This window comes from Aethalodelphis obliquidens, unplaced genomic scaffold, assembly GCF_003676395.1.
Source record: "Aethalodelphis obliquidens isolate GAN/ISIS:26980383/991018 unplaced genomic scaffold, ASM367639v1 scaffold61, whole genome shotgun sequence".
In the NCBI taxonomy this organism is placed as follows: domain Eukaryota; kingdom Metazoa; phylum Chordata; class Mammalia; order Artiodactyla; family Delphinidae; genus Aethalodelphis; species Aethalodelphis obliquidens.
The window spans coordinates 6,844,083-6,858,430 of NW_020838005.1; the positions used below are offsets into that span (position 1 = coordinate 6,844,083).

The following is a 14,348-nucleotide window of genomic DNA, read 5'->3' on the forward strand; positions in this document are numbered from 1 at the left end:
ATCTTTTCAAAAAAAAAAAAAATATATATATATATTTACCACTACAGACTCTGAAAGTTCAATAAAAATCTGGAAAAATAATACACAACCCTGTTTTAAACAATTATAAAAGCTAAATTCATATTTAAAATATACTTTTCAGTTTGTCCACAACCGGGACTTCTACTACTTTACCAAATACAATTAAGGTTTAGGTCAATAGTGGGGGATTACTCTGCCTAAAAAATCTGTGAAACAGAACTCCAATTTCAGTATGTCCCAAAAGCTTACTGCTAATAAATATCTATGATGGATTACATTAGAAACAATTCTCTCAGGAATTTTAACCTGACACCAAGGTTTTGATTGCCCATATCTCCACGCCTAACATGGAGAGATAGGTGACTTTCGGTACAAGCCTACTTATTAATTAGATGCTGTTCAATTTTACTACTATTTCAAAATCTCTCCCCATACTTTTTGTCCCTCTCCCCTTCATACCTTTGCATCTTACCAACCTGCAAGAAACCAAAAAAGGTATCCCCTATGTTAAACACACTATCTTTGATTCAGTATGGACTGGGGAGTTTTTAGATTTAGATTTCAAATTCAAAACATATGTCAAAATTTTCCTTGACCCCATATTAGGCTCATAATCGCTAAAAGTTAATCAATAATCTTTGTTTCTATTTTATTCCTTCTCTTCTTACAAACCTATCAGCAGGAAATAAATTATCTTCAGACAAACAGAGCTAGGAAAAAAAGTTGCTTGGTTCAATCTAGGAACACCAGTAAACTACCCTGCAGGGACCAGAAAAATCAAGAACCACTCACATGTCCCCTATCCTGAATTTGCACGTAAATTCTGCAGGACAAAGTTCTTGTTCTTTCGTGATTCGACTTAATTCCTCCCCATGCTTTCTGAAATGTTTTTATTTAAAATTCTGAACAGAGACCTAGACAAACAATTCAAAACACACTGAACTTCATTTCAGTTAACCTGAGTACATACCAGTAAACTGAAATTCTGAGCACCTAATATCTCCTACTAGGAATAGGTGCCTGAGCAGTGTAGGCAAAATGTCTTCTCACAGAAGCAACGTACCTGAGGAGCTCTGTATAATTTCTCTTCAGTAAGATTTTTTTTTTCTTGCGAACGCTCTCACCCACAACTCACTGTTTGCAGAATACACTCAAGCTGATTTAAGTTGGAGGGCACAGATTTACCAACGTTTTAATGAAATCATTTCCTTAGTTTAGCAAGTTAAGCTATTTAAAAAAAAAAATCTGCAAGTGGTTTTTGAGGGATTCACCTGGCACATGGGAAATTTACAAGAAGGGAAAGAGCCCCAGGGCTAAGCTTGGGGCTTGTGTAAACATAAATCACCTGCGCACTGGCCTGGCTACCAACAACAACGTTCCACCAGAAGAGATGTCCAGGTGGCTAAGTGATTTTCGGAGGTTGAGAGTTAAAAACAAACGCTTACACCTATCACATATTATACAATTTTACCTGTCACTAAGAAAAGGGCACGTCTAATCCAGCAAAAAAAGTCATTTTTCCTTCAAGGAGAGCAGCGCTTTGGAGTCCTTTCCAGGGGATGGGGGTCGCAGGAAGGGGGAAGGGGGCGTGGAATAACGGAGCACTGAAAGGAGGCAGCCAGGGGAGTTGCACAGAGCCCCACACAGGCCACTGCGGAGAGAAGACGGGGAAAGAGGGGAAGGTGTCTCACCGGGGCACAAAACCGAGTGCAAACCGGCTGGAAGAAGGAAGGTTCCCCCAGGAGGCGAGCTAGGGTGCAGATAAAAAGCGCTAGCGCCTGGTTACCTTGGGATACAGGGGCAAGGGACCACGAGAATATAGAGATCTACAGAGACAGAGGAGAGGGAGGATGAGGCAGGGTCTCCGCTAAGTGCGAACCAGGGATGAAGACATACAGCGGGACTTGGGCCTCCCCGGGCCAAAAGGCGTGGCCAGGGATCCAGACCGCACGATGGTCTTTTTGAGACGCCAGGGGAAGTGCGTGGCAAAGCCCTCCTTCAAGACCCCGTGCCAGGCCTGTCCGAGGGGCCCACCTGCGGGGCCCCTCGAGGGCGGAGCGCACTCCGGAGGGCTCCGGCCTCGCCCGCGGGGCCCTCTGCAGGGCCAGCTGGCCAGGCCCCCGCCCCCGCCCCCACCCCCGCAGTGCTCTTACCTCCACACCTGCCCCATCTGCAGCAGGTGGATGACCGACAGCCAGATCCACACGGAGAGGCGGCAGAGGCGCTGCGCCCCCGGCGTGGCCGGGACCCCCGCGCCATGGCCGTAGACGGCCCCCATCATGGGGGGGCCCCGGCTGCTGAGCCCCTCCACGGCGCCCAGCCCGCCGCCCGTGTAGTCCTGCACGAACCAGCGGAAGCTCAGGCTCTGCACCAACAGGGACGGCACCAGCACGAAGGAGAGGGTCAGCCCGAAGTAGACGTAGTCCCCCTTGCGGTAGTAGTCGAGGGCAAGCCACAGGTCGGTGCCCACGTCCCCGAAGAAGACTAGCAGCGCCAGCACGATCCACAGGCAGTCGAGCCACGGCCGCTCCACCTGAGGCGGCTGCGGCCGCTCGGCCGAGGGCGTCGGGGGATGGCGGCCGGCGGCCCCGGGCGGCTGCAGCGGCTGGTCCCCCCCGTCGGCGGCGGCGGCGCTGCGGCGCGGCTTCTTGCCCAGGAGGGAGCGCAGGCAGGCGGAGCGGCAGCCCCAGTAGCACGAGGAAGTGTTGCAGCAGTGGCAGATGTGCAGCGAGCTGCTCTCGCCGGGCTCGCTGCCGTCGCCGCCGCCGCCGCAGCCGCCTCCCCCGGGCTCCCCGTCCTCCTCGCCGCCGCTGCCCACCGCCTCGTCCAGGTTGTGCAGCTGGGCGAAGCCCACCCCCACGCCACCGCCATCGGATTTCGCCGCCATCTTGACTCTCTTCCCAGCTCCGGAGGTTGGGGGGGGAGGGACGGGTGGGGGGGGGGGGAGGGCAGGGAAGGGGGGGGGAACGAATGGAGAGGAAGGGGGGCGGGGAGGAAGCGGGGGAGCAAACGAACGAGGGGGGAGTGGGCCAGGGAACCCCCTCCGCTTCCGGGTAGTTGGCGTCACTTCCGGGCGAGCCCCCCAATCGCACGGCGCCCGCAGCTCCCCAGCCCTACCCTCCCGGCCAAGATGGCCGCCCTCCTGTGCCTCAGCTGCTGGGCGGGGGACCGGGGGGTTCACCCCGCCAGGGTTCCCCTTCCCCTCTTCCGTTGACCCCGAAACCCATCAGGTTGACCCCTCGGCGTTTCTGAATCCCGCTGGGCCGAGTGAGGCGGTCCAAAGTGATCCCTGGAGGGGGCAGTGCCAGACGTTTTGGGGTCCCCTTCCTCAGCGTCGCAGCTCACAGCTTTCCTCCTGGAGAAACGCCCCCTAACACCCTCCCGGTTGCTGGCGGAGGGGCGGGACCTGTGAGGGAAGGGGCGGAGCTAGTGCAAAGCAGGTGATTACGTGTCACTTCCGGGAGATAGGATGACCTCATTGTGTAGTTAGACGCCCCCCCCATCAAAATGGCTGTCTCTCACCTCTTTGGCTGTTCCTTTTCCTTTTTTGATTTTTTTCTTTTAAATTTGTCTCCTTTTCTTATTTTGAGGGTCTTTAGAAATTGTATAAGTCAGTTTAGATTCCCATACACACTGATTCTCACTTCTATTTAGACAACTCCCTCCTCTTTTACCTCTGTTGACCCCCTGATTTTCTTGTCACTGATAACTTTACCATCTTTTGCAATAAAGTTTTCACCATTCCCTTAAGAAAAGTGCAGGCAAAAATCCAGTGATAACCAGCCTGATTGGGTCTTGAAAATTACAGCGAAGACTGAATTGGCATATTGTGACCTTGAGTGTATTTTCTTCACGATTAAAATGTATTTCTACCAACTTTTTTTTTAAGTATGCAGTTTTTCAATTCTGTGACCTTAACTTGGAAAATTCAGAACTAGCCAGGGTTTAAGCTGTGTCAGTTACTTCTTCAAGCTTTTGGATGTGTGAAAATTGCCTTTCAGAATTTTTTTGGTGCTAAGGATCTGTCAGTAAACATGGCTTTAAATAAGTGAAAATGTTATCAATGTGCTATATGATTAAAATAGGTGCAGGGTACACTACTTAACTAACAGTTTACAAAAGTGAAGCAGCACTGAATGGATTTGAATTACAATGATCTTCTAGTGAAAGTATATTTGAAGCCAGATAGAGAAAGCTACATGGTCACAATTGTTACTGATCAGGTGAATGGAACATTTTGGAGTTAAAAGAAAAAATTTTCTAACCCTGAATTTTCTCATTGACCTCTCTGGATTTTTGTGCTCATTTTTCTGATTCTGTCTACTTCTTCCTTCAGTAAAACCTTCTAATCATGCCAATAATTTTCCTTCAAATAGGACAAATTAGGTAATATTTGTATGGCATTGAGGTTTCGGGGAAGAAAGATGCCTTTGAAATTTTCAGTATCATTATTTTGAGATATATAATATTTAACACTATAGCTCCTAGTTAAATTTTGGGGGTGGCAGGGCAAGGTGAGGCTTCCACATTTTGGTACACAACGTTTCATGGGTATTTATGCCAAGCTAAAACCTGTAAAGACGTTTACAGAAAGTACTCAAAGAGAATTTTTACCTTTGCCATTTGAGGGGGGAGGGGGGGAAGAAATAATCCAAAATCTACTTTTGGAAACATGTCACATAAGGGTATCCTTTTACTTCACACTATAATTTAAGCCTCCTTGTTCCTATGGGCGTAAAACTTATAGCCAGCAGGTAAGGATTACTCTGCATTTAGATGAGATACTACTTCTTTCTTTACTGAATTTGAGTTAATAACACCTTTAAAAGATGGCATAGGTGTAGAGTAGGACTGCCCAGGTTTGGATCCCAGTTCCACTAAAACATGAATAAAGTGAACAAGATAGTTAACCTCTTTAAATCCCAGTTTCCTCCATTATATAAATGGGAATATAACAGTGGCTTCTTTGAAAAGTTGTTCGGCAGGGCTTCCCTGGTGGCACAGTGGTTAAGAATCTGCCTGCCAATGCAGGGGACACGGGTTTGAGCCCTGGTCCGGGAAGATCCCACATGCCGCAGAGCAACTAAGCCTGTGCACCACGACTACTGAGCCCGCACTCTGGAGCCTGTGAGCCACAACTTCTGAGCCCGTGTGCCACAACTCCTGAAGCCTGTGTGCCTAGAGCCCATGCTCCACAACAAGAGAAGCCACCACAGTGAGAAGCCTGCCACCACAACAGAAAGTAGCCCCTGCTCACCGCAACTAGAGAAATCCCGCTAGCAGCAACGAAGACCCAATGCAGCCAAAAATAAATAAATAAAACAAATAAATTTATTTTAAAAAGAAGTTGTTGGACAGATTAAAGATCATAGTCTATTCAAAGCTCTCAACACAATGCCTGATAGGTAGTAAGCACTGGATTAATAATAACTATTATTATTATTACTATTGCTATTATTGTTATTGCTATGTTCACATATGCCAACATATAGTTACTTAAATTCTATCATCCAGTAGATTTGGTATCTCTAATAAATGAAAGCATTTTCAAATAATTCTAGGAAATAGATGCAATTAGTTTGTTTTTAAATACATTTTCTCTATTTGAGCCTGTGAGCCTGTGAAATGAGATAAAAAAGCAAGCAGCAATGACATATTTACGATTTTCTGTTTCTCTGTGCCCTGAAGGAACATAATCTACTAGTGAAATTAGCTAAGTAAATTACAGTCACTATATAACGCAGACATATGAGGCTAAGTCAAAAGGGTTTATCACAATTGAAGTTTAAAGTACATATATAAGATTCACAGACTGTCAAGTGATTTCAACTTTACATTTGCTGTTTCAAAAATTTTACCATTCTGCCTTTTATGGAAGGGATACTTTGTAGAACCCAGGAGTTTCTAAAATTGAAATCAATGATAATAAACCTCTCATGAAGACTCATTGAAAGGTTAACATAAATTTGGACTGTGCTATGAATGGTCCTTTTTTTTTTTAACCTAGAATTCTGGGGCAATTAGATGTCCAAGCCAGTGCAGCATTTAGCACAGTCCTGAACACATAGTGAGCACTCTATAAATATTGGTTAAATGAGTGAATTAATTAATTTTTCACGTAACTGAAATTTACCCTTTGAAGTGACTTTCATTGCATTACTTTACATTTTATGATGTAAATCTTCATAAAACTCAATTGATATATTACAGAGATATCTCAATTCTTTAGTAAACCGGGGGTGGGGAAGGGAATAAAAGAAATGCATTGCCCACTGGTCTGCTTTCTTACCAGCACATCACTTAACCCTTTCTTGATGATTTGCCCTTAAGGTAGCCTTATGTTAAGAGACTCTGCCTATGGGCCTGCTAAAGAGGCACCCAGGCCTACTGGTCACTTTTGTTGTTATTGTTGTTTCGAAATAACAATTTTTTTAAGCTCTGCTTTTCATCAGTCAGTTAACAGCTTTGCCTCCTGTTATTTCCACTCGGATATAGGCTGGGAAGCCAAACTACAAAAGATGCTGGAATAACATGTAAAATAACAGTAAATAGATTTTTAGAGCCTCTTCTATGAGCAAAGTGAGACAGAGTTAATATATGGAAATTGTGGCATACATTTTGGCTGTTTAGAGAGAACTTTGGGGATTTTGTCCCAATTCTCTGTGAGTTTCAGAAAGGTAAAGAGGGAAAGGTAGTGTCGAATACTGTTGTGTGTTAGTCACTATCCCAAACATTATTCCATTTAATCTTACAACAGTCCAAAAAGGCATGAACATTAGTGTCCCCATTCTAATGGTCTAGAAAACAGGCTTGAATCAGTCTCATGACACCCAGAGTCTCACCCTTAGGAGGTAGGGTAGGCATGGATTAGACTCTAAAGCCTAAACCACTTACTCTACCCTTGCCCTGGGCCAGACAGCTATTGGCCCCTCGAAATGAAGTCAGTGTCACTGGTTTAGTCACTGGAGGGACCCTATTATGTAAGATGCTGATACACATCTGAGAGACAGGACACTTGAATTCCAACACGAGGATTTGCCCCAGCAAAAGCATTGCAAAGGGGCTTCCTACATTCTTCACAAGATTTTCCTACTTTGAGCCTAGGTAAAGCCTCACAACCAGTAGGTGGATGTCATCCTTATCAAATCTATTCCTCGTATCCAATTATCTTCAATAGAAATAGGACTTCTTTGAGCACTGCAGAGTAAGCACAGAGAACCCATTATCCTGAGAAGCTCCATTTCTATATTTGATGTTAAGAACTGAAATTTTAACAAGCCCTCTCACACACTCCTGCTGGTGTTACAAAATGGTACAACCTCTATGGAAGGGAATTAGGTACTATCTATCAAAATTGCAAATGCAATCACCCTCTGAGACAGCAGTCCCTCTTATGGGAATTTATCCTACAGATAAACATGCACATGCCAGAAATTACATGTGGCCAAGATTATTCATTTAGCATTGTTTATAATAGCAAGAAAAAAGATGGGAGAGAAAAAAAATGAAGTGTCAATCCAAAAGGAGACTAGTTAAATTAGTTAGACTGTGGCATATCTACACTACAGAATACATGCAGTGATATTGTAAATTTACACTTTTCTTTTTTAGTGATATAGAAAGAGTTGCAGTATACTTTGTTCTCCAAAAAGAGTAAGGTGCAAAACAATACAGCTTGCTATGTTTTCTGTAAGGAAGGGGAAGGGATAAGGTTATCTATTCTTATTTGCTTGTATTTTTCCAAAAAATTACAGTGATACCTATAGGATGGTGGTAGTGGTAGGAAGAAATGGGAGGGATGGGAGAAAGGCAATAATTGTTTGAGGGAGGGTTTTATTTTTTTTTATTTTTTATTTTTTTTTTCCACAGGGTTTTATTTTTGAAGGATGCAGAGTGTGCACACACATGCAGGGTTGCAGAGACAGGTAGGAATGAAGGGGTAGGCACATCTGTATTTTTGGACAGCAGCTCCACTGAGGAGTATTTTGTAAATGTTTCTGTCTCTTAAGAACTCTGCCATCTGTGAATTGACTTAAACCCTTCTTGAATTTTCTTATATTTCTATAAGGATTAGAGGAAGTGGAGGAGAAGAGCTGGAAGAGTTAAAGAAGGCATTGTGGGGGAAGGGAGAATTAACCCCAAAAGTTGGAGGAATGGGCAAGGAGGATCTAGATACAAGTTGGTGTGAGGCAGGGATTCCACCGGCTCTAGTCAGGGCATCAGGCAGTCCAGAGACAAGGATTTGCATAGACAAGCGATCAGGCTGGAGAGCAAGGATGAGAGAGAGGGATGGGGAGACTAGAAAGTTGGGTTGATACAGGAGGCAGGGGACGCTGTTGCTATCAGTGCAGCAGAATGAAGTGCAAAACTGAGTGATCAAGTGCCCAAGCACTTGGGGCAATCAGGCAGGAGAAATCAGGAAGGAGAAAGAGGAAATCAGTGATGGATGGAGGCACAGAGAAAAGCTTTAAGGGGGAGCGGGGACTCTGCTATATTTGGGTTCCATCAGATCTCAACCTTCATCCTTCCAGACTTCGGGGTTTCAGTCTTTTCAGTCATCCTTATACAGAATCCCCTCGATCCCGCTGACAGATTCCATCTAGTGAGTGTACATTGGGTGCCTACAATCTACTCAAGACTGTTTTAAGCACCCTGGAGAGCAAATAATGATATAAACATCCATGACCTCAAGCCAATTACAATCTTCTGTGTGAGTTTGGCGTGGGGGTTGTGTGTGTGTCATATACTTTCAAGTGATAATTAAATTATGCCTTTCTCTGGCTCTTCCTTTTTTTAAATTTATTATTTTATTTTAATTTTGGCTGCGTTGGGTCTTCATTGCTGCGTGTGGGCTTTCTCTAGTTGTGGCGAGCGGGGGCTGCTCTTCGTTGCGGTGCGCAGGCTTCTCATTGCAGTGACTTCTCTTACGCGGAGCACGGGCTCTAGGCACACGGGCTCAGTAGTTGTGGAGCATGGGCTCTAGAGCACAGGCTCAGTACTTGTGGCGCAAGGGCTTAGTAGCTCCGCAGCATGTGGGGTCTTCCTGGACCAGGGCTCGAACCCGTGTCCCCTGCATTGGCAGGCAGATTCTTAACCACTGCACCACCAGGTAAGCCCCTCATTTTTTTTTAAATAAAAGTTTTGGGGTTTTTTTGTTTTGTTTTGTTTTGTTAGTCAAAAAGGTGAGCTTTGTATTTAAATCCCAGCTCTGTCATTAGTTAAAGGATTTGGGGCAAGTTCCTCAGACGTAAAAACAGGGAGAATAAAATGTACCTCATAGCATGGTTTGTGACGGTTAATTGAAATAGTGTAAAATGTACCTGCCACTGAGTTAGTGTTGATGCTGGCCCATCCCTGCCTCATGTTGCTAGATCTTAATGTTGCTAGATCATCGCCATTCCCAAGCTCCTAGTTCACTGATTTTTTACCATATTTCCTCTGGTTTTCCAGCACTGCGAGATTAAGCAACCATGCAGGTTTCTTGTGGACTTTGCCTTTCATACCGGAAATTGGATGATGGAACCGTCAGTTACACAGCCCGGAATCTGAATTCCCACTCTTACTGTGTCACCTGGGCAAGTTACTTCCGCTCTCAGGTTTACTGTCCTGATGGATAAAACAGTGAGCACACTGATTCCCCCACAAGCTTATTGTGATATCAACGCCTGGGATACAGTAGGTGGCAGTGAATATTAGTCCTCCCTCCCTAGACACTCCCTGGATTTGTTTCCCGAGGCTGCTGTAAGAAATTATCACAAACTTGGTAGCTTAAACCAGCACAGATTTATTGCCTCACAGTTCTGGAGGTCATAAGTCCGGGAGCCGGGGTTGGGGAGGGACTTCCCTGGTGGTCCAGTGGTAAAGAATCCACCTTGCAATGCAGGGGACGCAGGTTCGATCCCTGGTCAGGGAACTGAGATCCCACATGCCGCGGGGCAACTGAGCCCGCGCACCACAACTACTGAGCTCGTGCGCCTCAACTAGAGCCCGTGTGCCACAAACTACAGAGCCCACGCACCACAACTACAGAGCCCATGCGCCCTGGAGCCTGTGTGCCACAACTAGAGAGAAGCCCGCGCGCGGCAAGGAAATATCTCACGTGGCTCAACAAAGATCCCACGTGCCGCAACTAAGACCCAAGACAGCCAAAAATAAATTAAATAAATAATAAATAAATCGTTAAAAAAAAAAAGTCCAGAGGGGGTCTCAGCGAGTGTCAAGGTGTCAGCAGGGCTGTGGGCCTTCTGGAGGTCCTAGGGGAGAGGCCATGTCCTTGCTTCTTCTAGATCTAGAGGCTGCCTGCGTTCCTCAGCTCATATCCCTCCTCCATCTTCAAAGCCAGCAATTACTTCACGTCTGCGTCTGTCGTTAAATCTTCTTTTCTAACTCTGACTCTCCTTCCTCCCTCTTTCCACCGAGATAATCCAGGATAACCTCCCTATCTCAAAAAAATACTTATTTTAATTACATCTGCAATTTCTCTTGCATGTAAGGTAACATGTTCACAGATTCCAGGGATAAGGATGTGGCCATATCTGGAGGACTGTTATTCTGCCAACCACTCCCTTTAACTTTTTCCTCTTGTGCAAACCTGATTTCATCATTCCTGGCCCTCAAATTGATGCTGTCCTCCAATTTTCATACTGCCGTGATACCAGCCTCACTTGGTCATCCAGACCCCTAGCTGATGACTCACTCACAAACTCCAAGACCATTGAGCCAGAATGAATTTAAAGAGCATTTTGTGAACACCCTTCATGTTACAGATGAGGAAGAGGAAGCTGGCCGTAGAAGACATTTATTTAAGGTCACACTAGATCACATTAACTCAAGGATTAGGACTTACATTTCCTGATATTCAGGCCACAACTTACTGCTACATAATGTGAATTATACCTTATAAAGTTGTATATTTTCAGTTTTTGATATCTCCTCTTTCATTTCTCTTTCTTAATGACAGGAATACTGGTCTTAGAGATTAAAAAGGCACAAAATAGGTTTGAGTTCCAGGAACACTATTGGCCAGTTCTGTGACTTTGGACAAATCCAGATTGAATCTCAGTTCTATATAGGATAAGATTATTAATATCTGCCCTACCTTCCTCTGAGGCTTGTTGTGAGAAGTTCTCTTATAGGCTTATTGGATGCTTTCTAAATCATAAAGAGATGTAGAAAATATAAGGAATGACTTTTATCCAAGTTGAGGCTTCCTACCTCATCTCCATGACTTTATTCTCTTGTTTTCCCACCCAGCCTGCTTACCATCACCAGGCTAACAAACGTAAAATTCTATCACGCTATTGTGAAAACATGTGATAGCTCACTAGTTACTACAGTACAAAATTCAGTCTGCACCCCTTAGTTTTCAGATCTTCCATAATCTTGTTCCCAACCTACATAGTCAAAATTGATCTTCACTGTTGAACAGAACACACCCTTATCAGGAAAATTTTCTCATGGTCCACACATATCTGGCTCATTCCTGCACTAGAGCTTCTGATCTCGTTGTGTTTTTCATTCACAAAGTCTATTTACCTCCCCTTTGTCTATCATTCAATTCAAAAATTCAAATCAATAAACTTAATGAAGGCTTACAAGAAGAAGGTATCATGCTAGCAATGGCTCAAAATCACTCTCATCTTTCAACACCTGTTTCAAATCCCACCTTCTTCAGCAAAAAATGTCCTTGAGGGCTTCCCTGGTGGCGCAGTGGTTGAGAGTCCGCCTGCCGATGCAGGGGACACGGGTTCGTGCCCCAGTCCGGGAAGATCCCACATGCCACGGAGCGGCTGGGCCCGTGAGCCATGGCTGCTGAGCCTGTGCGTCCGGAGCCTTTGCTCCGCAACGGGAGAGGCCACAACAGTGAGAGGCCCGCGTACCAAAAAAAAAAGTCCTTGATTATTCCAACACAGAATGATACCTCCTTCCTCTGAAATCCTGTAGCATTTAGAATTTCAATCACAAATTTTCATTTATTTATATGTACTCTTACATTGTCTAAGTTCGTGTAATTATTTTAAAAAGAGAGCCATAAGGAACCGTCATTTCATCCAATCTCTCATTTTACATAAGAATAGTCTGAGACTCATTTATTCAAGCAATAGGTATTGAGTACTTACTAAGTATTAAGCACTTTGCCCAAGGAATCTAGTAGAACAAAGCAAAATCTCTAGAACTCCCAGAGAAGGGGATGGACGTATGCCAAGTTGAGGACGTAACAGATGCAGAGGCAGCACCATGAAGGAGCTCTGGTGCTCTCGGAACTCTTCAGTGTGCCTACAGCATCAGATGCAGGTAGAAGTGTGAAAGAAGAGGAAGATGGTAAGCGTAGACTGGAGTCATTTTTGAAGATACATAAAAGTCAGGTTTAAGACTTTAAAGTTGATTGTATAGGGCAGTGGAAAATCATCAGAGGCTTTGATTCAGAGAAATGACAAAATTAAGTTTTTGTTTTAGACCAACAGCTTTGATGAAAGTGTAGAAGTTAGAGCAAAAGCTGACAACATGCAGGTATCCTAAGCTGACGAATTAATTGGCATCTCTATAAACCAGTATTTTTTGGCTCAACCTTTATTAGTGCAGACAGGAAGAAACTAATATTCTTTTTGATAAAAATAATATTCATAAACAGATTAAATTTTCCTAGCCCAAACAGAATCAATTGTCCTTTAAAAAATTGGCAAAATTGGGGCTTCCCTGGTGGTGCAGTGGTTGAGGGTCCGCCTGCCGATGCAGGGGATGCGGGTTCGTACCCCGGTCCGGGGGAGGATCCCACGTGGGCCCGTGGGCCATGGCCACTGGGCCTGCGCGTCCAGAGCCTGTGCTCCGCGGCGGTGAGGGGCCCACGTACCGCAAAAAAAAAAAAAAAAAAAAAAAATTGGCAAAAAAGTTCCTTCTGTATATAGTTCTCTTGCATTTATCAGTTCTATTTTATGACTTTCTAAACTAAAGAACTTTTGGGAGAGCACATTAAAGGATTTACATTTTAGATACTAAAATAAGTCACTCCTTCCAAACAGTCAGCACTATGCAATGCATTCTTTGGTTTTAAAATTTCCGTGGAAAGCCAACTTTCAGTTAATTATAATCACACATAATCTTTGGGAAGAGACTTTAAAATATATATATATATATGGCTGACTAGGATTTTTTTTTCCTACTCCAAATCACTGTCTACTTAGGCATAAGTAGTGGACAGACCCTAAAAGATGACCTTCAAGGATTTGTCTCCTGGTGTTCACACTTGTGTGCAATCCCATCCCTTTGAATGTGGAAAGAACTGTGGCTTGCTTCTAACCCATGGAATGTGGTAGAGGTGACATGATGTCACTCTTCTGGATTACATTACATTATATATGACTCCATCTCAGCAGGCTGAAGCTGGAGACTCCCCTGGTGGGCTGGATGTGGCAAGATGACTTCTAGGATGGGAGAGCAGCCTCATACTAACGGAGAGCTAGAAGCTAGGGCCTTCAGTGATAAAACCACAAGGAAACAAATTCTGCCAGCAACCTGAGCTAGGCAGCAGATCCTTCCCCGGTTGAGCCTCCGGATGAGAATGCAGCCCAGCCAACGCCTTGATCACAGCCGTGTGAGAACTGAGCAGAGGAGCCGGCCAAGCTCTGCCTGACCTCCTGCCCCAAGAAACTGTGGGAGAGTAACTGTGTGTTGTTTTAAATTGCTCGGTTTGTAGTAATTTGTTACAGAACAATAGAAAACTAATATAGCAGGTAGATAGAATCAATTCACACTTCGCTGGTTATTTAGAGTTGTATAAAAATTCAGTTAATTGGCACCATATTTCTAATTGGTTCAAATATGTTTGTGTCTCTAATAGACTGAATCTCCCCATCCACAACTGCCCTATTGGCTTGCCCCATCATCCAGCTGCAGTTTCAACCCTGGGTGAAGACAGAGAAAGAGAGAGAAGTAAAGGGGCTGGTGTCATGGTCTAGACGAATGTCTCCAGGCTGGGCCTCAGCAATGGAATCTGGAAGGAGAAGAGGAGACAGATGCAAGGAACAACTCAGACTCTTATTTCATATATATATATATATATATATATAAATACACATATATAAAAATATATATTATATATATAATATATATGTGTGTGTGTGTGCATATATATATTATATACATATGTATATATAATATATATGTGTGTGTGTGCATATATATATTATATACATATGTATATATAATATATATGTGTGTGTGCATATATATATTATATACATATGTATATATAATATATATGTGTGTGTGTGTGCATATATATATTATATACATATGTATATACATTTTTTTTTTTTGGCTGTGCTCAC

At 44.1% G+C, this 14,348-nt stretch overlaps 1 protein-coding gene across 1 annotated transcript in view; it reads right to left on the reverse strand.

Moving 5' to 3' along the window:
• Window positions 1–4,059, reverse strand: part of XKR6 (XK related 6) — a 272,791-nt gene extending 268,732 nt beyond the window's left edge. Inside the window, exon 1 of the mRNA XM_027087876.1 lies at window positions 2,175–4,059. Coding sequence (XP_026943677.1) covers window positions 2,175–2,908 — 734 coding nt within the window. The 5' untranslated portion in view covers window positions 2,909–4,059. The remainder of the gene's footprint in view (window positions 1–2,174) is intronic.
• Between the last annotated feature and the right edge of the window lie 10,289 nt (window positions 4,060–14,348).